At 43.1% G+C, this 26,408-nt stretch overlaps 1 protein-coding gene across 3 annotated transcripts in view; it reads right to left on the bottom strand.

The window, feature by feature from the left end:
• negr1 (neuronal growth regulator 1) overlaps positions 1-19,358 on the bottom strand; it is a 751,054-nt gene extending 731,696 nt beyond the window's left edge. For all 3 annotated transcript variants that reach the window (XR_010975514.1, XM_068037244.1, XM_068037246.1), the window contains exon 1: positions 19,017-19,358. Coding sequence is in view for 2 of the 3 variants with exons in the window: in XM_068037244.1 (XP_067893345.1) it covers positions 19,017-19,189 (173 nt within the window). In the remaining variant the exon portion in view is untranslated. The remainder of the gene's footprint in view (positions 1-19,016) is intronic.
• Between the last annotated feature and the right edge of the window lie 7,050 nt (positions 19,359-26,408).

Below are 26,408 nucleotides of genomic sequence, written 5' to 3'. Positions count from 1 at the left end.
CACTTGAGATGGCTTGGCCATGTGAGCCGCATGGAAGATGGCAGGATCCCCAAGGACACATTGTACAGCGAGCTCGTCACTGGTATCAGACCCACTGGCCGTCCATGTCTCTACTTTAAAGACGTCTGCAAACGTGACATGAAGTCCTGTGACACTGACCACATGTCGTGGGAGTTAGTTGTCAGTGATTGCCTGATCTGGCGGACAACCATAAAGGTGGGGCTAAAGAGTGGCGAGTCGAAGAGACTTAGCAGTTGGCAGGAAAAAAGAGAGAAGCGCAAGGAGAGAGCCAACTGTGTAACAGCCCCGACAACCAATTTTTTCTGCAGTGCCTGTGGAAGAGTCTGTCACTCTAGAATTGGCCTTTATAGCCACTCCAGGCGCTGCTTCACAAACCACTGACCACCTCCAGGCACTTAAACATTGTCTCTCGAGACAAGGAGGCCAAAGAACAGAACAAGAATGATGGCTGAAGAGGAGGATTACAAGGAGCATGTCTCATAATATACCACTGGAGGAGGGTGAGATCTACTGTAGTAATGTATAGGCTCCTTCCACAGGTAATTTGAGCTCAGCTTAAGGTGCGTATGTTTTGCTTTGGTTGAGCTTCACAAATCAGACTGCCAAATCACTGCTGTTACTTGCATAGCAGTTACTGTGTCAGTAAAGGTAACCACCACTGCACTGAACATTGTTTTAACAGGTTAATTTCAGGCTGCAACTGGGTATTCACCTATGTCTATATGCTGCCCATTGCTGCAATCGTCACTCTGTTTAACAAGGAATCGAAGTCTAATTTTTGCATCGACCCACAACAATAAGAGGACTTCAAGTTTTTATAATGCTGTGGGCTTTCCCAGAGGTTAAAGGGATAATACTGCGAAACGCAACTCTGCATTCCCTGAACTTTCTTGGTAGGAAAGAAAGATCTTCCACTTATATTGTGCCTTTGGAGCCCGGGACATCCCAAAGCTCTTTATCGTCAATTAAGTACTGTACTTTTGTCAACACTGTTGTAGTATAAGGAATTCATTAGCCAATTTGTGCACAGCAAGTTCCCACAAACAACTATAAAATAAACCATTGTCTTAGGTGTTGATTGAGAAATAAATGTTGATTAGGGCACAGGATAAACTCCCCTGCTCTTCTTTGAACAGTACCTTGGGATCTTTTATGTCCATCTGAGATCACAAACAAAGTCCTCTATTTAACATCTTAGCTAAAAGATGACACCTCCATCAGTACCATGATCTCTCTCAGCGCTGCACCGAAGTGCCAACCTAGATAATGATGCCCATGCCAAAACACACATCATCATGGAGAACACCACTGCCAGGTTAAAGAGTCAATTCTATCTGCATCATTCTGGCGGAGCTTTGTAATACAAACCTAGCAGGCTCTAGTTTGGTATTACTTAATATGTTCTGAACAATCATGCCCAGTAAAAAGGTATTCCAATGGATATTCTGAGGAAGGAAGGTGAGGCAGGGGTGGGAGACAACATCCACACGAATAGATATAGCAGCAGTTGGAAGAAGCAACAGAAGAACAGCCAGGAGAAGAAGAGAGATATTTGACAGCTGATCAGAAACAGCTTTTCCTGTCACTAAATAAAAATACCTCTACTGTGGCTTAACAGTTCACCCAACACTTGCTCTCTCCACAATCACGAACTCTATACTACTGTGCCTTAGAACCCTATCACAACACTCACCGAACGCCTCCAAGGACATTCATTCCATTATCACATCAATGGTTAAAATTATTTATAATGTGCAGCAACATTTACATTGGCCCAGAAATTCATCTGTGCAGCACCTGTTTTTCAGGCTCTAAATTGACCACCAAGATCCCAATATGGTGGCAGGAAGCATGTGCGCATTTCCAGATAAATGTGTGCTATCCGCCATTTTGAATAACGTAGATGCATTAGTGGTCGGAACACACCAGCAACATTTGAATTGATTCAGTTTTCTGATGCCCCGGATTTCAAAGAAAGCTGCCCTCAAATATCTAGTGATCTCTGTGGCACTGACTTCCCCTTTCCCAACAGCAGTTTAAATTTGGCACTGAGTCAAGGAGATCTCCTGGTGTGCAGCAATAGAGATGTCAGCAAGGAGGGTAAGCAGTCAATCACTGACAGCAAACCAGGAAGTTGAAAGAACTTTAATTTTTAACTTTTAATTTAAATTTCCAATTAGCGAAATAGATGATTACGACTGAATGAAGGTAGAAGCTAAAATAAACACATTTTTAAAAGTTTTTGAAAAGTGGAATCTTTTATCATAATTTGACATTATACAAATATATTAGCTTTTCAGGGCCAGTGAGAGTGTTTGGCAATAATTATGAAGTTGGTATGTCGTTAAAAACCTCATCCAACAAGGTGCAACTTTTTCAAGGGTTTAACTGTGGTACCAACAGCGTTAAGAGTGGAATTTCTCATCAATGCATAGATTTATTATTGATTGTAGCTGGGGAGAACCTCAACAGCACACCCTCTGGAGAAGCACAGAATCACAGACAGCAACTTCTGGATTTCCCCCGTTATTCGATGCATGTGCGAACTCCCAAAACTGCTATCAGTTTCAGTGGAATAATGATGGCGAACACTAACAATTTCACCGTCATTACCACCACAAAATCTGGGCTAATGTCCCTGTGCTCCACTTGCCATTCACATAGTACAACCTGGTGCTAACCAGCACGAGGACCCCATCTTTACCGGAATGTGGATCTGGGAGGAGAGAACATGGGTTCAAATCCCACCATGAGTTTGAGAATTTGTATTAACTTTTTAAAAATCTGGAAATAATAATACCTGGTATCAATAAAAGTGATCATGAAGCTGTTGGATTGTCATAAAAACACAAATACCCTTTTAAGGAAGAAAATCTGCCATTCTTACTCAGTTTGACCTATACGTGATTCCAAAACAAAGGTGGTTGATTTTTAACAGCCCTCTAAAGTGGCCTAGCAAGCCACTCAAATGCTTGCTTTACCACACCCATTTCCCCGTCAGATCCTTCATGCACACCCGAAGTCTCGCCCCCTCCGCACAATGCCCCCGCGGTGGCTGTGGTGGGGAAGAGACAGTCGCCCACCTCCTCCTGGAATGTGTCTTCGCAAAGCAGGTGTGGAAAGAGATGCAGTGGTTTTTGTCGAGGTTCATCCCAAGCAGCTCTGTAACACAGGAGTCTGTGCTCTACGGGCTGTTCCCAGGGACGCACACCGAGACATGCATCAACTGCTGCTGGAGGACCATCAATTCGGTGAAAGACGCCCTTTGGTCTGCCCAAAACTTGCTGGTCTTCCAGCACAAAGAGTTGTCCACCACCGAATGTTGCAGACTGGCACATTCCAAGGTCCAGAACTACGTGCTGAGGGACGCACTAAAGCTTGGGGCAGCCGCAGCAAAGGCTCAATGGGGAAAGACCACAGTGTAAGGTCCCCCCACCAAGCTGAACTGAGGGGCTGGATCCATGGGAAACCCCTCGAACTGTATCGTTAATATTTTCAATTGCTGTAAATGTAAAACTGTAATTGGCATGACAATTGTGAAACGGAAGGGTTGTGAAGAAACTCATGATAGTATTGAAGGAAACTGATCTCCCTTGCAATGTTTGTATTTTTTGGTGCTGTTTTGAAACTGTTTGGCAATTTAATTTTTACAGATTTTTATGAATAAAGTATATTTTGGAAATTAAAAAAAAACCCATATCCTGAGAATGAATAACCATGAGACAAAAGAACAATGGAAGGATGTCAGGAAGCACCAGAGGTGTGCTTTGCTCACTTACAGACAAAAGTGTACATAGCTGGCTTTGAAAAGAATTGAATGCATGCAGAAGCTCCAATTGCCAAGATAATCTGTGACAGAAAACCCAACATTATAAATAATTACATAACTGGGCGGCACAGTGGCGCCGTGGTTAGCACCGCAGCCTCACAGCTCCAGCGACCCGGGTTCAATTCCGGGTACTGCCTGTGTGGAGTTTGCAAGTTCTCCCTGTGTCTGCGTGGGTTTCCTCCGGGTGCTCCGGTTTCCTCCCACATGCCAAAAGACTTGCAGGTTGATAGGTAAATTGACCATTAGCAATTGCCCCTAGTATAGGTAGGTGGTAGGGAAAATATAGGGACAGGTGGGGATGTGGTAGGAATATGGGATTAGTGTAGGAATAGTATAAATGGGTGGTTGATGGTCGGCACAAACTCGGTGGGCCGAAGGGCCTGTTTCAGTGCTGTATCTCTAAACTAAACTAAACTGCCTGGCTAACCAGATTGCTAGATCGTTCTTCTAGTGTGGAATCAGCAAATTCTGGATTGACAGTGAAGACCAAAGTACGGAAAGTCCTCATCAGGGAACTCCTCTTCGCTGACTATGATGCATTAACATCTCACACTGAAGAGTGTCTGCAGAGTCTCATCGACAGGATTGCAGCCGCCTGCACCAAATTTGGCCTAACCATCAGCCTCAAGAAAACGAACAACATGGGACAGGACGTCAGAAATGCTCCATCCATCAATATCAGCGACCATGCTCTGGAAGTGGTTCAAGAGTTCACCTACCTAGGCTCAACTATCACCAGTAACCTGTCTCTCGATGCAGAAATCAACCAACGCATGGGAAAGGCTTCCACTGCTATGTCCAGACTGGCCACGAGAGTGTGGGAAAATGGCGCACTGACACGGAACACAAAAGTCCGAGTGTATCAAGCCTGTGTCCTCAGTACCTTGCTCGACGGCAGCGAGGCCTGGACAACGTATGTCAGCCAGGAGCGACGTCTCAATTCATTCCATCTTCGCTGCCTCCGGAGAATCCTTGGCATCAGGTGGCAGGACCGCATCTCCAACACAGAAGACCTCGAGGCGGCCAACATCCCCAGCTTATACACACTACTGAGTCAGCGGCGCTTGAGATGGCTTGGCCATGTGAGCCGCATGGAAGATGGCAGGATCCCCAAGGACACATTGTACAGCGAGCTTGTCACTGGTATCAGACCTACCGGCCGTCCATGTCATTGCTTTAAAGACGTCTGCAAACGCGACATGACGTCCTGTGACATTGATCACAAGTCGTGGGAGTCAGTTGCCAGCGATCGCCAGAGCTGGCGGGCAGCCATAAAGGCGGGGCTAAAGTGTGGCGAGCTGAAGAGACTTAGTAGTTGGCAGGAAAAAAGACAGAAGCGCAAGGGAAGAGCCAACTGTGCAACAGCCCCGACAACCAATTTTTTCTGCAGCACCTGTGGAAGAGTCTGTCACTCTAGAATTGGCCTTTATATCCACTCCAGGCGCTGCTTCACAAACCACTGACCACCTCCAGGCACTTACCCATTGTCGCCAGAGACAAGGAGGCCAAAGAAAGAAAGAAGAAAGATCGTTCTTCTAGTGTGGAATCAGCAAATTCTGGATTGTTTAGCATTATTTACATCAAAATGTCTTGGTTATAGCAAGTTTAGTTTGTACTGCCATCCGATTGCAAAGTTCCGACTGTATCTTAAAATGAACATGCACTGGGGGTATTACAGGAGGTCGGTGATCTCATTCCATGAGCGAGTCTAGAGCTCTTTCAATAGTGTAAGTAGGGAGTAAAACCCAGTACTGTGCAAAGGGAGCTGTATGAGTACCGTCAATATAACAAGGTCTCAAAACGGCCTCAACTGCAGAAAGAAAAAAAAACTGTCTGAGCAGAGATGAACAACAGAGTATTGTGATGGCATTAATTAATTTAAATTTAAAAAAATTAAATTTTCGAAACAAAGAACATTCCTATAACATAGAATAACACCACAGTGCTGATTTTCTAAGGCTCTGCCAACAGTGCATGAACAATCAGAATTTCACAGCAGCCAGTTTGAGGAGAGAGAATGGGAATGCAAGAACAACTCATTTAAATAGATTCAGTATTAAACTAAGATCCCTCACTGAATTTTATGTCTTGGAAAAGGCTCCACCCACAGCATTTACCTTAACCATAGAAAATAATCACTCGGAGACTCGTGGGGCTGGCCTACTCAAGGAGGTACATCAAAAAGAGGTAGGAGCTTCTGATGGAAAAATAAAATGTTGTTTTGCATTTTCAATCACATTTGCCTCCATCGAGTAGTTGGTTTTGCTAATTTTGCATTTTTCTTAATTTTAAAATTTAAATTAGTGAGCATCTCTAGAGGGATAGAATTGCAAAATAGAGAAGTTATACTAAACTTGTATTGAATCTTAGTTAGACCACACTTAAGAGTACTGTATTCAGTCTGGTCGCCATATTACAAAAAGGATATAAAGGCACTGCAGTGGGTACAAAAATGATTTACAAGGATCTTACCAGACCAACAAGGCTATACCTATCAGAAAAGGATGAACAGGCTGGGTCTCTTTTCTCTTGAAAAGAGGTTGACAGGTACCTAATACAGGTCTTTAAGATTAAGAAATGTTTTGATAGACTCGACACAGAGAGTATGTTTTCACTTGTGAGTAACTGCAAAACTGGAAACCATCAAAATAAGATAATCATCAAGAAATTAAATAGGGAATTCAGAAGAAACTTCTTTATCCAGAGAGTGGTGAAGATTAAGAAATGTTTTGATAGACTAGACACAGAGAGTATGTTTTCACTTGTGAGTAACTGCAAAACTGGAAACCATCAAAATAAGATAATCATCAAGAAATTAAATAGGGAATTCAGAAGAAACTTCTTTATCCAGAGAGTGGTGAGAAAGTAGAATGTGCTACCACAGGTAATAGAGGGCTATGCTGAGAGAACTGGATAAACAAAGACAGGAGGAGACTTGAGTGGAGCATTAATGCCGGCATTGACTGATTGGACCGAATGGCCTGTTTCTGTGCTGTACAGTCTATGTAATTCCAAGTAAGATGGAAACTTCTTGTTCCAAGTTATCTGACCTTAGCTGCAGCAGCAAAATAGAGCTCATAGAAAAAGTGACCCAAAAATTGGTGTCCTAAAAATTGTGTTTACACCAATCCTGCTGAACTCAAGAAACCAGGCATACAAAATGCTAAGAACTAAGGGTACTCCAAGACAACATCATTTGGATTTTAAAAAACTTTCACAGTTAGCATCTTATTTTCAATTAGTGGCTAGAGCTAGGTACATCCAGGCTTGTAAAGGCTGAATGGAGTGTTATGTTGTTTGACCAGGCTTAGTGCTCAGGATGATTTAAAGAAAAATTATTTTTATCTCATACTGTTTTTTTGCTATGACTTATGTCCTGAGAAATGTTTTTCAATTAATGGTAAGGTATGGCTTTTCTCTATTATTTAAAAATTTGCTTATTATTTTTGCTTGGCAGTCACTTGTTTAAGGTATTGTCGTCACTAAGGGACTCTTAGCCAGAATGTGTATCACTGATTGGCCTTTATATGAATAGGTATGAAAATGAGGCTTGTTCTGAAAATCAAAGGTTTAAAATATATTGTTTTTAGTACAAAAGATAAGAGAAGTCAATCAAAGAAGTCTAATGGATCTAAAGTGTCAAAAGAGAGCGAGGTTACAAGAGTTTCTGAGAACAGAAGTGAGGTTGGTTCTACTGAGAGAACAAACACCGGAAGAAGGAAAAAAATACTATGACAACAGATGGAGATTCATTGCACTGAGGTCTTGAAGAGATACAAAAGCATACCAGAGGGAGGCAAAACAACCAACGGGACAGCACTGACTCAGAAGAATGAGGGCATATAAGCTCCTAGAATCTTTGCTAAATCTATATGCTTACCAACAATAAAGTAAACTATCCAAACTTTTAATATATCCAGTAGCCTGGCTTTTCAAGGCTGTTAAATCATTAGCTATGCACAACATATAGCCTTGATGATTTATCAATTTTGGACATTCAACATATTATGAATAAGTAGACTCCAGCTATTGTTGAGTTACTGTAAACTCCCTCACACCTGAGTTCCCTCAGTTAATGATACCTATCTGCGTACCTTCTATACTCTTAATTGCCTGATGTTAAAATGCTAACTGTATAAATATGGCAATCAAGAAATGTTAGTTCTTGGTCTAACTTGTATCCTCATCAGGGTATGGTAGGGTAAATGGAAATATAAATTTAATTTGGACCAGTTGTAGTCCAAAGGTTTCAAGCAAGTCAGGTTTAGGAACATAGGAACACAGCAGCAGGAGTAAGTCATTCACACCATCCAGCCTGCTCCGTCATTCAATACAATGATGATTGATCATCCACTTCAATGCCTTTTTCCCACACTATCCACATATCCCTTTATATCATTGGTATTTAGAAATCTGTCAATCTCTGCCTTAAACATACTCAATGACTGAGCTTCCACAGCCCTCTGAGGTAGAGAATTCCAAAGATTCACAACCCTCTGAGTAAAGAAATTTCTCCTCATCTCAGTTCTACGTGGCTTCCCTATTATTTTGAAATGGTGTCCCTTGGTTCTAGATTCTCCAAACAGGGGAAACATCTTGGCTGCATCTACCCTGTCTAACCCTTTAAGTATTTTGTAGGTTTCAATGAGATCACCTCTCATTCTTCAAAACTCCAGCGAATACAGGCCCAGTTTCCCCAATCTCTCCTCATAGGACAGTCCCACCATATCGGGAACAAGTCTGGTGAACCTTTGTTGCACTCCCTCCCTCTATGGCAATAATATCCTTCCTAAGGTAAGGTTTAGGTATGTAGTATTTTTCTAAACACGGACACTAAATCACCAAGTGGTTCATTTACGGATAGTTAAGGTAAAAAGGTTAAGGATTCAGCTGATGCCCTCAAGATATTTTGGATTACGAGTCCCAGCGTTCTTACAAGCTACTTTTGGCCTTAACATATCTGTGCCAGAAAGGCGTACTAAGTTATGTTAATTAGGGATTGACTGCTGATTGCTATCCAGTGACCTCAACTGTAAAGTGCACATGTGTAGATTTTGGGTAAGGAAAGGATCATGTATTAATGTCTCCTATGGATGAACAGCCTACTATCCTCACTACTCAGGCTCATATATGATGAATTAACTGAGAACCAGAGGGCATCCACAGAACCATGAGCATGAAATGGCATCTTCGGGAGAGGAAGAGAGAAAATTGAAGGTTAAAAAAAAAGAAAATCGACGTTGTAATTCTATGTTCAATTGAAATAACAGCATTCTGCTGGCAAAAAAAGCAATCTTGTACCACTAGTGTTAAAAGCTGTATACTTCAAAAATGTATTGCTTCCCCTCCTTTTTACCAAGCATATAAGCTTACTGCTCCATAATTCTATAATATTTCCAAAAAAAGGTAGAACTGAGTGAGATTTAATATCATTCCAGTGTTCATATTCAGCCAATGTATTTACCATGCGGTTTGTAACAGCCTAAAATTCTTGACATGAACATAGTTAAAAAGGTCATTTAAGCTGAAATAAGATTGAATAGTACAGTACCATACTGAATTATTTTTTCCAAATGACATAGAACAATTATGACATTAATTGACCATTAGAAAATTTAAGCTTCTTTACTATTTTACCACAAACGTCGTAAACACATGTCTTAAAGGAACACTGTAATCTTATAAAACAGCATGGCTAACCTGTTTTTCTTTGCTTACCCCAAGCAAAATGAAATGATCCACTCATAGCGCCCACCAGCTGGAATTTAGATGCAAAGCTCGAATCCAAAAATTCAGAAACACATTGCAATGAATTATATTTTGGCAACCACTTGTGGTGTTCACTATGTCATACATACCATTCAAAACTGGAGACTGATAGCAATGAATGGCACTAAAATTAAAAAGAAATCCCTCATCGCAGCACTGCAGCTTTGCAATTTTGACTGCCTATAGTTTACACCGGTTGCCATGAAACCAGGACAGGCCCAAGTCCGGTCTCTCAGATGTTACAGCAGCTGACACTGAGCTGAACAAACTGAAGTCCTGTGGTTTGTGGCATTTGTATCAGTTTTGAAATGTAATCTTCATTGCTACAAAGATGTTCTCCAAGTCAAAATACATACAAAGAGGAGGAAAAAGAATAAGAAGAAACAGATGTCATCTGTTGGAGGTTCATTCAGCTGTGGTGAGTTGGATACAATGCTCATTCTGGCTATTTGCCAAACCGAGGTCTTGACTGGACTTATATAGAAATTCAATTTCAATTGGAATATGTTTTGAAAATACCTTATCATATACATGCATCATGTATTACCGTCAAGGCAAAACAGTTACACACCCATTCCAGCTCTTCTCCATTCCATTAATGACTGTACCTATTGAAAGTTAAAATGATTCTTCATTCGCCCAGAACTTCAATTGGTATGCTGAACCATTCTAATCCTGACCAAACAGACTGAGGAGATCTCAGCTTTAATCTCATACTTGTTCCACTAGATGCCCAATTATCAGTTCTGTTACATTGTAACTGCTAAGTACAGTGTGGTGGAGTGGGGACTTACCTGCTTTCACAAAGCATGGGCTGGATTCTATGGGTCCCGAGGCAGGGTTGAAGATCGGGGGGAGGGGAGAGGAGGGGGCCCACAGAAACGTGACGAGTGGCGGGGGATGAAGCGCCTGTCATCAAGCAATTTTGCCAGTAGCAGGATAGGCTATCAACAGCCTTCCCGCCCAGAGGCCAATTAAGGCTCTTAAGTTGCCTATTAACAGCCACTTAGGGGCCTCTTCCCAGCACGGCTAGGATCGCAGCAGGGTTGCCTCCACCAGATGGGGAAAGCACCTTCTAAAACAAGGTGCACTCCCTGCAGGCTTGGGGGTGGGGCGGGGTGAGGGCAGGGGAGGTCCCTCATCCATGGGTACTAGGGGCAGGATCTTGTGGAGGTAGCAGGGCTCCTGGCGCCAGGCCGAAAAGGTGGAAGGGAGCCCCACCTCAAACATTTTGCGCGACTCCCCCCACCCCCCCCCCCACCCCGGCACAATCCTCCGTTGTTCCGGAGGCAAGGTTTCTGGTGCCGGGATCTCCATCCCTTTAAAGACAGGGATCCCACCTCCAAAGCTGCCAGCCAGAGGCCGGCAGTTCAGCAGTATCGGCAGTGCCACTGGGAGCAGTGGCCACTACCATTAATGCTGAGGCCTTGGATCCAGGCCCAGGGCTGGAGCCCCAAACCTCAGGTAAGTGAGATGGAGTCGCTGGGGCACCGGGTTCAGAATCCAGAAAGCCTCAGCGAGGGGGGTTTGGCGGGTGACATGAAGTCCAGGGGAAGGGGACCATGGAGTAGGCTCCAAAGATGGCCTTCCTGCCCAGAAGCCAATAGAGGCCCTTAAGAGGCCTATTAACAGCCACTTAAGGGCCTCTTTGCCCATCCGCTGACATTAAGCCATCGGTGGGGAGGGGCCTCCTCCAAGTGGGAGGAGGCCCAGTAAAACAAGGCGACCTGCCTGTTGGCTTGGGGGGAGCCCTTCCTCTGTGGAGGAACTGTGGCTTCCGACCGCAAACAACCCACCTCCCTGGACTCCCTCCCCTGTATTGAACGCCCATCCTCCCCCACTCCCCCATCGCCGGGGCCTGCCAGACTAGCCTCGGCGACCTCGCCTCACTTACCTCAGGTCTGGCGTTCCAGCACTGGGCCTGGTTCCAAGCCCTGGTGCAGTACCGGCAGTGACCACTGCTCCTAGTGACGTTGCCGATACTATTGAGCTGCCGCCCCTCTGATTGGCCGGCAGCTCTTGGACACAGCAATACGCCAGTGCCAGATCATTAATTGGTCTGGCACCATAGAACCACGCCAGGGTGGCTCCAAATGGCCGAGGCAGGATTCCCACCTTTTTGGCCCACACAACAAAATGCAGCCCCAGATCCTGCTCATCCATTGCCCCTGTACTTACTGATCTATATAGCTCCTGGTACCCCAATGCTTCAAATTTAAAGTTCTCATTTAAATCCCTCCATGGCCTCTATTTTTCTTTGTCTTTGAAATTCCCTCCAACATTACAATCTCTTTCCCTGAACTTTCCCTTTCTCTAATTCTGGCTTCTTGAGCACACTCATCACAACATTATTAGCTCCACTTCAGCTTCCTAGGCCCCTTACACTGAAATTCCCTCCCTAAACCTCCTCACCTATTCACATTTCTCTCACCCTTCAAAGCCCTCCTTAAAACCTAGCCTTTGACTAGGCTTTTGGTTGTTCCTTCTAATATCTTCTTAAATGAAAAGTGCAGGAGAGCATGCCAGTAGGAGCAGCAGGCATACCTAAAAATGAGGTGCCAACCTGGTGAAGCTACAACACAGGACTACATGCATGTTAAACAGCGAAAGCAGCACGCTATGGACAGAGTTAAGTGTTCCAACAACCAACAGATCAGCTCAAAGTTCCGCAGTCCTACGACATGCAGTTGTGAATGGTGGCAGACAATTAAACAACTAAACAGAGGAGGAGGTTCCAAAAACATCCCCATCCTACCCTGTATGTTTCTGGTCATCCATGGTTCACAGAATCACAGAATAATACAGTGCAGAAGAGGCCCTTCAGCCCATCAAGTCTGCACCAATGCATTAAAACACCTGACCTGTCTACCTAATCCCATTTGCCAGCACTTGGCCCATAGCCTTGAATGTTATGACGTGCCAAGTGCTCATCCAGGTACTTTTTAAAGGATGTGAGGCAACCTGCATCTACCACACTCCCAGGCAGGGCATTCCAGACCGTCACCACCCTCTGGGTAAAAAGGTTCTTCCTCAAGTCCCCCTTAAACCTCCCGCCCCTCAACTTAAACTTGTGACCCCTCGTAACTGACCCTTCAACTAAGGGGAACAGCTGCTCCCTATCCACCCTGTCCATGCCCCTCATAATCTTGTACACCTCGATCAGGTCACCCCTCAGTCTTCTCTGCTCCAGCGAAAACAACCAAGCCTATCCAACCTCTCTTCATAGCTTAAATGTTCCATCCCAGGCAACATCCTGGTGAATCGTCTCTGCACCCCCTCCAGTGCAATCACATCCTTCCTATAATGTGGTGACCAGAATTGCACACAGTACTCCAGCTGTGGCCTTACCAAAGTTCTGTACAACTACAACATGACCTCCCTGCTTTTGTAATCTATGCCTCGATTGATAAAGGCAAGTGTCCCATATGCCTTTTTCACCACCCGATTAACCTGTCCTTCTGCCTTCAGAGATCTACGGACAAACACGCCAAGGTCCCTTTGTTCCTCAGAACTTCCCAGTGTCAGGCCATTCATTGAATACTTCCGTCACATTACTCCTTCCAAAGTGTATCACCTCACACTTTTCAGCGTTAAATTCCATCTGCCACTTTTCTGCCCATTTGACCATCCCGTCTGTTTCTTCCTGTAACCTAAGACACTCCACCTCACTGTTAACCACTCGGCCAATCTTTGTGTCATCCGTGACCTTACTGATCCTACCCCCCACATAGTCATCTATGTCGTTTATATAAATGACAAACAATAGGGGACCCTGCACAGATCCCTGTGGTACGCCACTGGACACTGGCTTCCAGTCACTAAAACAGCCGTCTGTCATCACTCTCTGTCTCCTACAGCTAAGCTAGTTTTGAATCCACCTTTTCAAGTTACCTTGTATCCCATGTGCATTTGCTTTCTTGATAAGTCTCCCATGTGGGACCTTGTCAAAGGCTTTGCTGAAATCCATGTAAACTATATCAACTGCACTACCCTCATCTACACACCTGGTCACATGCTCAAAAAATTCAATCAAATTTGTTAAGCATGACCTCCCTCTGACAAAGCCATGCTGACTATTCCTAATCAAATTTTGCCTCTCCAAGTGGAGATAGATTCTCTCCTTCAGAATTTTCTCCAATAGTTTCCCTACCACTGACATGAGACTCAATGGTCTGTAGTTCCCTGGCTTATCTCTACAACCTTTCTTAAATAGTGGGACCACATTTGCTGTTCTCCGGTCCTCTGGCACCTCCTCTGTGGCCAGAGAGGAATTAAAAATTAGGGTCAGAGCCCCTGCAATCTCCACCCTCGCCTCCCACAGCATCCTGGGACACGAATCATCTGGACCTCGAGATCAGTCCACTTTTAAGCCTTCCAAAACCTCCAATACCTTGTCACTCCCTATGACAATTTGCTCAAGAACCTCACAGTCTCTCTCTCTAAGTTCCATATAAACATCCTCATTCTCTTGGGTGAAGACAGATGTGAAGTATTCATTCAACACCCTACCAATGTCCTCTGGCTCCACCCACAATTTTCCCCCTTGGTCCCTAATGGGTCCTACTCTTTTCCTGGTTATCCTCATCCCATTGATATACTTATAGAATATCTGGGGATTTTCCCTACTGTTACCAGCCAGAGCTTTCTCATATCCCCTCTTTGCTCTCCTAATTGCTTTCTTAAGCTCCATCCTACACTTTCTGCATTCCACTAATGCTTCCATTGATTTGCTCTCCTTGTATTTGCTAAAAGCCTCTCTTTTCCTTCTCATCATACCCTGAATGTTTCTGGTCATCCATGGTTCTCTGGGCTTGTTGCTCCTACCTATTACCCTAGAGGGAACATGTTGGGCCTGTACCCTCCCCATTTCCTTTCTGAATGCCCCCCACTGCTCTTCTGTAGATTTCCCAACAAATAACTCTTTCCAGTCTACCTTGGCCAGATCCTGACTTATTTTACTAAAATTCACTCTCCCCCAATCCAAAACCTTTTTTTGCAACTTGTCTATTTCTTTCTCCATAACAAGCTTAAATTGTACCATGTTATGGTCGCTATCACCAAAATGCACCCCCACCAATACATCAATCACCTGTCCGGCTTCATTCCCCAGAATTAAGTCCAGCACTGCACCCTCCCTTGTTGGATCCTCTACATATTGAGCTAAAAAGTTCTCCTGTATACATTAAGAACTCCACTCCATCTAAGCCCTTAACACGATGACTATCCCAATTAATGTTAGGAAAGTTGAAATCACCTAATATAATTACCCTATTATTTTTACACACCTCTGCAAATTGCACACATATTTGCTCCTCAATTTCCTGCTGACTATCTGGGGATCTATCATAAACACCTAGCAATGTGGCTGTCCCTTTTTTATTCCTAAACTCTACCAATAAAGCTAGATTTGATGCCCCCTCCAAGATATCATCTCTCCTTACTGCGGTAACTGACTCCTTAACTAATATTGCAATGCCGCCTCCTCTTTTACCCCCTCCTCTGTCTCGCCTGAAGATTCTATATCCTGGGATATTGAGCTGCCAATCCTGCCCCTCCCTCAACCATGTCTCCGTGATGGCTCCTATATCACAATTCCACATGTCAATCATTGCCCTTAACTCATCCGTTTTACCTGCAATATTCCTGGCATTAAAGTAGAGGCCTTCCATCCTGGTCTTACTCCCTTGAAACTTACTTTCGCTGTATTCCCTCTGACTTGTTTGCTTTCCTGTGCTTAGCTGTGTCCCTATTCTGCTAGGAGTCTACGTCCCCTCCCCCTGCCAAATTAGTTTAAACTCCTCCCAACAGCACTAGCAAACTCACCAGAAAGGAAGTTAGGCTCCCTCTGGTTCAGCCAGCAAGGATGTTAGTCCCCCTCTGGTTCAGCCAGCAAGGATGTTAGTCCCCCTCTGGTTCACCATCCTCAATGATGGTGAAGTCCAGCATGTCAGTGCAGAATGCACGGCTGAAGCATTTGGAACCATCTTCAGCCAGAAGTGCCGAATGGATGATCTATCTCGGCCTCCTCCTAAAGTCCCCACCATCACAGATGCTAATCTTCAGACAATTCGATTCACTCCAAGTGATATCAAGAAACAACTGAAAGCACTGGATACAGAAAAGGCCATGGGCCCTGACAACATCCCAGCTGTAGTAGTGTAGTTGTGCTCCAGAACTAGCCACGCCCTTCGCCAAGCTGTTCCAGCACAGCTACACCACTGGCATCTATCTGACAATGTAGAAAATTTCCCAGGTTTGCCCTGTACACAAAAAGCAGGACAATTCCCACCCCATCAGTCTACTCTCAATCAGCGAAGTGATGGAAGATGTTGTTAACAGTGCCATCAAGCAGCACTTACTCAGCAACAACCTACTAACTGATGCTCAGTTTGGGTTCTGCCAGGGCCACTCAGACCTCATTACAGACTGGGTCCAAACTTGAACAAAAGAGCTGAATTCAGGAGGTGAGATGAGACCTTTGATATCAAGTGTGGCATCAAGGAGCCTCACAAAATTGAAATCAATGGGAATCAGGAGGAAAGCTCTCCACTGGTTGGAGTCATAGCTCACACAACAGAATATGGTTGTGATTGTTGGAGGCCAATCATCTCAGCCCCAGGACATCGATGCAGGAGTTCCTCAGGGTAGTGTCCTAAGCCTGACCATTTTCAGCTACTTCATCAATAACCTTCCCTCCAACATAAGGTCAGAAGTGGGGATGTTCACTGATGATTGCACAGTGTTTAGTACCATTCACAACTCCTCAGATACAGAAGCAGTCTATGCCCACATGCAGCAAGACTTGGACAACATTCAGGCTTGGGCTGATAAGTGGCAAGTAACATTTACGCCATACAAGTGCCAGGCTATGATCATCTCCAACAAGAGAGAATCTAACCATCTCCCCTTGACATTCAACAGCATTACCATCACTGAATCCCCCAGCATCAACATCCTGGGGTTACCATTGATCAGAAATTTAACCTGACCAGCCATATAACAGCTACAACAGCAGGTCAGAAGCTGGGAATTCTGCAGTGAATAACTCACCTCCTGTCTCCCAAAGGCTGTCCATTGTCTACAAAGCACAAGTTAGGAGTGTAATGGAATACTTGCCTTAATTAGCACCCCATCCACCATCTTAAACATTCACTCCCACCATCACTGATGCACAGTGGTAGCAGTTTCTGCCATCTACAAGATGCACTGCAGCAACTCGCCAAGGCTCTTTTGACAGCACCTGCCAAAACTGCAACCTCTACCACCTTGAAGAACAAGGGCAGCAGGCGCATGGGAACACCACCACCTGCAAGTTCCCCTCCAAGCCACACACCATTCTGACTTGGGACTATATCACCCTTCCTTCACTGTCGCTGGGTCAGAATCCTGGAACTCCCTCCCTAACAGAACTGTGGGTGTACCTACACCACATGAACTGCAGTGGTTCAAGAAGGCAACTCACCCCCAGCTTCTCAAGGGCAATTAGGGATAGGCAATAAATGCGGGCCTAGCCAGCAATGTTCACATCCCAAGATAAAAGAATTGTTCCAGTATCTGCTTTGTCCTTACACCTGTGACATGCCTTGGAACATTTTTTATGTGAAAGGGGCGCTATATAAAAACAAGGTATTGCTGTTTTACTTGTCAAAACTGATGAATTATACTTACTTAGAAGTTTATAAACTCAAACTTTGAAACTCAAATCAACCTTGTAAATTGTAATCTAGTTACAGAATGCAACTGCAGCCTCAAACTAATATTTTTAGATTGTCTTAAATAGTTTCTTACTGTATTGTTAGTGGGCTCCACCTAGGAATATGAAATATTGTTGCATGTGGTCAGCCAAATAGTAAAAATGGTGTTATTGTGCCTGATAAGGGTGCGGCTAAGAGCATCATACAGTAATACCATGAGGGAATAGAAAACAAATCAAAACAGAACGCAGTCAAATTTTTGACATGACAGAGAAGGTAGCATTTTAAGTAAATTTTATGCAATTAATATCTATTATATCATAGTTATTGGTGCTCAATAGATTCTTTAAATACAGTTCATGTAAGAGACCAAGTGGAACTTCCCCTACTCTGCTTTCCCTATTAAGTGTACAGCATTGCTGCACTTCCCCCCTCATTTGAGGTGGTGAGATAATCTCGCCATAGAAAGATGTCAATGCCACCCTGTGATTGGCCAAAAGGAGGTGCACTACTCCAGTGCTAAACTGGTCCTGTCAATTATCTTTGCCTGTGGATTCCATTCTTAAATGCTCAATCAAGCACCCCAACCAAAAGTGCTGATAAAATTCAATCAGTGAATGTTCAGAAATTCAAAAAACTAGGATTTGTACTCAGTGCTCCAGGTTCACATTTTCTCCTGCTAACCTTCAGCCTGCTGATAATTATGATATATACCGTACAATTAAACATTTTAACATTTAGTCCCACTTTGTTTTGATTATTAGGATAAAGAATGATGTGAAACTTTTAAAAAGGTAAAAGCTGTCATGCTTTTAAGGTATGATGTATTGTTAATCGGTCAGACCTTATTGCACTGTTAGTTGAGGTGTAACAAGATTAACAACACAGAAAGGTACATTTAAAATCAACCTTTTCCATTCTTTGCTACATCTGGCATCAACATAATGTGCAAATTTCTTTTGAAGGTGCATAAGTACAGCACAGTATGTACTTCTGAAGTTATCAGCAATGCATTATATAGAGAAGAAAATAAAAGGTAATTTCACATTTCTGCTTTGGAGACAGTGATGGGCAGTGTCGGAATAATGAGAATTAATAGTATGACATTTGTTTTGTTCATATTTTTGGCTGTAGGTGGGGTGGCAAATAAAAGGGTGTGGCAAAATGAAGTCTGACTAAATTCAAATACAACTCTTTTAGGTTAACTATTAAAGCTTCGTACTGTTATAGTACCACTGCAAATAAGTACAATTGATTGCATCATTGACAGTATTTTCTCATTCCATTTTCATTCAAGGATCAGGTTCAAAAGATGTATAACTCAGGAATGCCACAGGCGCGAGTAAAATTGCGATGGTTTTAATTCTTACAAGGGAAAACCATGGGGGTGCAATATGGGATGTAAAATTGTCGCACAATGCAGTGGAATGCAGGGTACGAACCAGTTCCTACTGTGTGTGTGTGTACATAATTTATTTTCAAACTATATCCTCTGGGAACTATGAAAACAAACAGCGGCGCAACAAGAGAATACAACAGATTGGTCAACCATGTGCAACTTAAACATCCGCCCACCACAACATCCAAAACGCAGCTTTTTTTTCTTCCCTCTGCCAGAGAGAAATCAAGCTGCCAAAGTGTGTAAATAACATTTTTTCCTCCGCACGATGCCTGTCACAGGTTGTTGTTGTTGCAGCCCCTACCTGAGGATGGCCGTGTCTCCCTGTCGCACTATGATGTTGTCCACAGCTGGCCAGGGGAAATCCACGCTCTGAGCTGCCGGGAGGCAAGTGGGCAACAAGCAGCAGAGACTCAGCAGCAGAGCCGCCAGCCACTGGCCTGAGGCGCAAGGAGAAGCATCTTGCATGGTGTCCATCGCTTCTGTCCCCTTCTCACACCAAACCCTTTCCCCCGCTTCCTTCTCTGTCTCTCTCTTTGCCAAGCGGACGTAGTTTTGCTTTGGCGCTGCCTGACTCTAAAGTGCGAGCTCTTTATTCTCCAGCGGCTGCCACATCATCCAGCGACGAACTGATGTAAAATGCGTGTGTGTGGAGACAGAGCGAAAGAGGCAGCAGACAGCCCCAGGCTCTAATCCAGTTGCCATGGCCGTTGCCCAGGCAACATGTCCGACTGACTGGGAGCACCGAGCATTAAAGGTAATGCTGTATTACACCCATCATCATCGGCATGACAACTCATAAATGCTAAAATAATATCATGTTTTTAAAAAATGCACAAATAGTTGCAAAATAGCTCGGTACCAACGTCATATTTAATCTCGCACCTTTTATGAAGATGAAGTACATCAGCGTGACAATTTTTTGCAAAGAATTGTGAAAAAGATTCCGAATGCTATAAAATCCTAACTTTTATTTTTAAATTTGCAAAATTTACAAGGTTGCTCAGTGCCAGAATATTTTCCTGCTTGGTATATCTCCAGGCCAATATAATGCAATTTTTAAGGTGCCAGCACCTTTGAAGGAGGTGGAGAGTCCTGCTTTAAGAAGAATCAACTCAAATACACTAAAAGATCAAAATTGTAAAAAGCAGTGTAAAAGTTGATAAAAATGAATGAGTCATTATTTATTACTATGAAAATGAAGAAACAGACCAGTACTTGTTTTTTTATTCAGTTTAGTTTGAAAGAAAAATATTTTAGTTTAAGAAATCATAACAATGTAATATAGTTAAGTTAACATTAGTTAGTACAAGTACTATCCAAAATGTTTCTGTGAGTTTTTGAATGCATAGGTGTTAAATAAGCTCCTTCACTTTGTGAGGCACAAGTCTTTGCTCAAAGTCATGCATAAAGTTTAAATAGCAATTAAAGGGCATTGTTGTGATCAAGTCTTTTACAAAATAATAACGCAGTGTTTGAAAACAGACCCTGTACATGATGCCATTGTGGCACCTAGCACATCCAGTACTACAAAATTATTTGGACTGGCAGCCTGAACAAAAATGAAAGTAAGGCTACAGTGAAAGTTCATGCATCTCCTACAGAAAGATTTGGCAGTAAGTTGGTGTTATTTTCAACGTGGGCTGCAATAAGCTGGCTCAGGAACTAAGCTTATCACCAAGACTCCCCACTGAGGCAATTATACCCTTTAATCACAATTCTTTTGTAACTGATTTATTTTAATTAGGGATGTAGGTATACTAAATTTACCAATCCTTCTACTAATTCTGGGAGCTGCCAAGATTTGTAGTTGATTTGCTGAACTCCAGTACTACCCCTCCAAATCTCCTGAGATATTGGAGGACTCATACTTACATTAGGGATATTCTTATTTTTCTTATGTGTTTCTAATTACTCTGTTGGCAAAGGCTCTGGTCAGTGTTGAGCTGAGCCATTCAAACCAGAAAAGTCTCATCCTTGTATTATCCTTGGTCTGTGCTAGGTTAACTGATGTAAAAATGTCAGCTGTGGTTTAGTGGTAGCATTTTCACCTGAGACAGAAGCTTATGAGTTCAAGGCCCAATCTGAAGACTTGAGCACAAAATCTAGGCTCAATGGCTGGTGCAGTAATAATGGAGTGCTGCACTGTCAGGGGTGCCATCTTTTGGATGAGTCATTAAACTGAGGACCCCTCTGCCTTCTCAGGTGGAAGTTAAAGATCTGATGTCAATATTAAAAAAAGAGTAGGGAAAATCTTCCATGGTGTCCAGATCAATATTCATCGCTCAAGTAATTTTGCTAAAATGGATTATCTGGTCATTTGTCTTCTTGTTGTTTGTGTGACCTTGCCTTGTGCAAATTAGCTGCTGTATTTCCTACATTACAACAGTGACTACACTTCAGAAGTACTTCATTGGTTGTGAACATCTTTGGGATGCTCTGAGGTCATGAAAGTTGCTATTTAAGTGCAAGTATTTATTCCTACGTCATGGCAGACAACAAAACAAGTTGCTTCAATTGTCTTCTGCCCCAAGACCAAGGGATAGAAAAATAAGAAAGGGTTCCAATTCCTGACTACCATTCAGTGACCCCTGTTAGAAAAAGTGTTTGTGTGGATGTCAGTTGAGGACAGGCTTAGAAAAGCCAGAAAGCATAATCATAAAATTAGTCAACCACACGCTAAACACAGGCCTGGAATTTCCTTGGAGTCACTTCCACCCCACCACCATGACTCCTTTAGAAGTGTGGCGTAAACAGTGATTATATGCGTAAATGGAGTTTGCATTGAAGTAACAGAGGTGAAATGCGAGTAGCTTCGAGGAAATGCTGGACCCTAGTGCTTGGAATAATAAATTAAATTTATTATTCACACAGTTGTGCTGGGGATGATCACATGAAAGGAGCATGGGCTGGACAATTTGTACTACAGTGCTGTACACCAAACTTCACCCTGCATTGCCATGTAGCAAGGATCACTGAACTTACCCTAATGTATATATGTTTAATGTTATCAACTTTAGAAACAGATTGTTAGCTATAGCAGTAAATACGCACAGTGGTGCAGTGGTTAGCACTGCAGCCTCACAGCTCCAGTGGCCTAGGTTTGGTTCTGGGTACTGCCTGTGCGGAGTTTGCAAGTTCTCCCTGTGACCATGTGGGTTTCCGCCAGGTACTCTGGTTTTCTCCCACAGCCAAAGACTTGCAGGTTGATAGGTAAATTGGCCATTGTAAATTGCCCCAAGTATAGGTAGGTGGTAGGAGAATTGAGGGAAGGTAGGGAATATGGGATTAATGTAGTATTAGTATAAAAATGGGTGGTTGATTGTCGGCACAGACTTGGTGGGCTGAAGGGCCTGTTTCTGTGCTGTGACTTTACTACCTTTATTGAAGTGTAAGAAATGTAATTGGACCAATTTTTGATCTCCCGATGAGTAAATGGGTATAGGTTTGCAATAGAATTTCTTTTATATAATCAGATCAATTTTTGCAAAAGGGCCTATTTGTCAAAATTAATTAAATTGGGTGAAATGACGTTCCCTCATTGATACATTTTTATTTTCTGATAGTGAAATTCAATCATATGTCACACTTCAAAAACAAATTTAAAATGACACAGGCACAATGGGCCAAATGGCCTCCTTTTGTGCTGTAGGTTTCTTTGATTCTATGTTGGGCACACACTGCAAGGAGCAGGATTGGGCCTGTAATGCTGTAGTTCCAATTCCAACCTGCATGCATGTTTATTCATGCTTTACACTGGGAGCAATGCTTTGTCATTTCTAATGCATACTGAAGCTTAGCAGTACTTTATAACTATTAAAAGCCTTTAAAGAGCAATTTAACTTCCTCTGCCCAATGGAGTTAACATTAAGATGGTTAATTTATCAGCACATTTCACGCTCTGCTGCCATTTTACCTCAGGTCTTCTGGTGGGTGGCCCAGGCTCCCACAAGGAATCAGACAGAAGCCTCATTAATCTAAGTAAGTCGGGGTCTCATGATATACATAGGACATTGATGTAATTTAGAAGCATGTCAGATGGCTTGCACAGTAGGCTGGCCAGAAGGAAGACGTCCCAAAAAGGTAAGTGCCAATATTATTTTTGTGGGGTCAGGAGGAGGAGAACTACTCCTTTGGGCTCCACAAGAATAATATGGGCCTTTGCTGCTGGGCCACTATGACTCCAGGCTCCCTTCCCCCTCTCCTTTCCCCCCACCTGGATCTACTTTCCTGATAGCCAAGTCGGATTCCAGGCTGTCTGATATTGCGCCTACAGTGAGACACCAGCTTGAGATGTGTATCTTGTTGGCAGCATGTTAATGTGGCTCAGCCCTTGAAACGGACCACAGGGATTGAGTGCATGCTCCACTGGCCAGCCACCCAATAGTTAAAATAAAATAAATATAGCTCAACACAAACCAATGTAGTTCAATCCTAATGAGTAATTGGGTAAACATATTACCTGCTTCTGAGCCATGCAGGCCAGAATGCGTCATATTTGATCGCTGGTCTGTGATGAGTACATAACTGTCAGACCATGGTGCAGTTGGGCACTACAGTTGGCCTCAGGGTTTCTATTGCTGATTGTTGTGCACTGAACCCTTCTGCAAAGTATCTGTGTATGAACATCATGTAAGGACATGATCAGACTCAGCTGCGATGCTTCCTATGATAAAATAGCCTGTCAACATTCACTGACTAGGCTTACCTCTGAAGAATGGCCACTTAGGCAAGGTACCAGAGGGCTGCCAGCACCTACGGAGCTGTACACCAATGAAAATTAACACCTTCAGGAGAGGAAGAGAAAAAAACTGCAAAAAATAAATCAACAAATCCACTGTCATTAGTACACATTTAATGTTTATTCTGGACTATGGGAAGGATATTTTCTTGGATTTCACTCAATCCATTTAGTCTCCCGAAAAAATAATTTTGAAAACTTTTCCCTCTCATAGGTAAATCAAATGAAAATGCAAAACGCCTATCGAACCTAACATCTTGTATTATCTATCCTTGGACAGTTGTCTTCCTCAGTATTACATTTCCATGGCAAGAAAATCAAATACAAGGACACAATCGATGTCCTTCATCCCCACCTCTAATACTGCCATGTGTTACTCTATCCACCCAGGGGATCAATTTTGAATAATTGCAATCAAAATAATGTATCAGGGGGCATCTGGAGTTATTTCTTCAATTGCAGAATGGTCTGCCACCTGTAATTTTAATGAACTCTCTTATTGCTAGCTCTGCACTTAGCATGGCATTTCAAATTACCTAATCACTTTCAGTAGTCTTTCTGGTTCTCCTTTACATGTAGAGGGACACTTTCCGGCCTTAATAACACATAAGGGATTGTTGTATCTTCCAGCACCTTTTATGCACCTTATATTGTTTCCCATACTAGGTATTTTGCCTCTTGGTCAGTGCACCATTTCCTCCATTTTCCCTTTTTTTTAGAATTAAAATTAGAACATTACAGTGCAGTACAGGCCCTTCGGCCCTCAATGTTGCGCCGACCTGTGAAACCATCTGACCTACACTATTCCATTTTCATCCATATGTCTATCCAATGACCACTTAAATGCCCTTAAAGTTGGCGAGTCTACTACTGTTGCAGGCAGGCGTTCCACGCCCCTACTACTCTCTGAGTAAAGAAACTACCTCTGACATCTGTCCTATATCTATCACCCCTCAACTTAAAGCTATGTCCCCTCGTGTTTGCCATCACCATCCGAGGAAAAAGACTCTCACTATCCACCCTATCTAACCCTCTGATTATCTTATATGTCTCTATTAAGTCACCTCTCCTCCTCCTTCTCTCCAACGAAAACAACCTCAAGTCCCTCAGCCTTTCCTCGTAAGACCTTCCCTCCATACCAGGCAACATCCTAGTAAATCTCCTCTGCACCCTTTCCAAAGCTTCCACATCCTTCCTATAATGCGGTGACCAGAACTGCACGCAATACTCCAGGTGCGGTCTCACCAGAGTTTTGTACAGCTGCAGCATGACCTCGTGGCTCCGAAACTCGATCCCCCTACTAACAAAAGCTAACATACCATATGCCTTCTTAACAGCCCTATTAACCTGGGTAGCAACTTTCAGGGATTTATGTACCTGGACACCAAGATCTCTCTGTTCATCTACACTACCAAGAATCTTCCCATTAGCCCAGTACTCTGCATTCCTGTTACTCCTTCCAAAGTGAATCACCTCGCACTTTTCCGCATTAAACTCCATTTGCCATCTCTCAGCCCAGCTCTGCAGCCTATCTATGTCCCTCTGTACCCTACAACATCCTTCGGCACTATCCACAACTCCACCGACCTTCGTGTCATCCGCAAATTTACTAACCCACCCTTCTACACCCTCTTCCAGGTCATTTCTAAAAATGACAAACGGCAGTGGCCTCAAAACAGATCCTTGCGGTACACCACTAGTAACTAAACTCCAGGATGAACATTTGCCATCAACCACCATCCTCTGTCTTCTTTCAGCTAGCCAATTTCTGATCCAAAGCTCTAAATCACCTTCAACCCCATACTTCCGTATTTTCTGCAATAGCCTACCGTGGGGAACCTTATCAAACGCCTTACTGAAATCCATATACACCACATCTACTGCTTTACCCTCATCCACCTGTTTGGCCACCTTCTCGAAAAACTCAATAAGGTTTGTGAGGCACGACCTACCCTTCACAAAACCGTGCTGACTATCGCTAATGAACTTATTCTTTTCAAGATGATTATAAATCCTGTCTCTTATAACCTTTTCCAACATTTTACCCACAACCGAAGTAAGGCTCACAGGTCTATAATTACCAGGGCTGTCTCTACTCCCCTTCTTGAACAAGGGGACAACATTTGCTATCCTCCAGTCTTCCGGCACTATTCCTGTCGACAATGACGACATAAAGATCAAGGACAAAGGCTCTGCAATCTCCTCCCTGGCTTCCCAGAGAATCCTAGGATAAATCCCATCTGGCCCAGGGGACTTATCTATTTTCACACTTTCCAAAATTGCTAACACCTCCTCCTTGTGAACCTCAATCCCATCTAGCCTAGTGTACTGAATCTCAGTATTCTCCTCTACAACATTTTCTTTCTCTACTGTAAATACTGACGAAAAATATTCATTTAACGCTTCCCCATCTCCTCTGATTCCACACACAACTTCCCACTACTATCTTTGATTGGCCCTAATCTAACTCTAATCATTCTTTTATTCCTGATATACCTACAGAAAGCCTTAGGGTTTTCACTTATCCTATCCGCCAATGACTTCTCGTGTCCTCTCCTCGCTCTTCTTAGCTCTCCCTTTAGATCCTTCCTGGCTAGCTTGTAACTCTCAAGCGCCCTAACTGAGCCTTCACTTTTCTAAAACATTTTCTATGAAATCCTATTAGTAATTTATTATATAATAAAATAATATAATGTAATTTATAATTAACAAATATAAAATAAAGTATTTGCATTAGTATGCATAGTTTTGAATATGTACAGAAGGTAGCTATGAACTTTGTACATGATAATTGTCACATGTTTTGAACACTTAAAGATGAAAATTATTTGTGAAGGAGTGGAACAGAATCTTGATCTGGGTTTTCACTTACTTCTCACCTTCAGTCTAGGGTGGATATGTTGACTTGCTGCTGGAAGCTTTTAACTTTCTGTTGGGTTTCAATGAAACTGAGAG

Source organism: Heterodontus francisci, chromosome 8 (assembly GCF_036365525.1).
Source record: "Heterodontus francisci isolate sHetFra1 chromosome 8, sHetFra1.hap1, whole genome shotgun sequence".
In the NCBI taxonomy this organism is placed as follows: Eukaryota; Metazoa; Chordata; class Chondrichthyes; order Heterodontiformes; family Heterodontidae; genus Heterodontus; species Heterodontus francisci.
The sequence above is the reverse complement of the archived record's forward strand: the minus strand, read 5'-3'. Positions and strand labels throughout refer to the sequence as shown.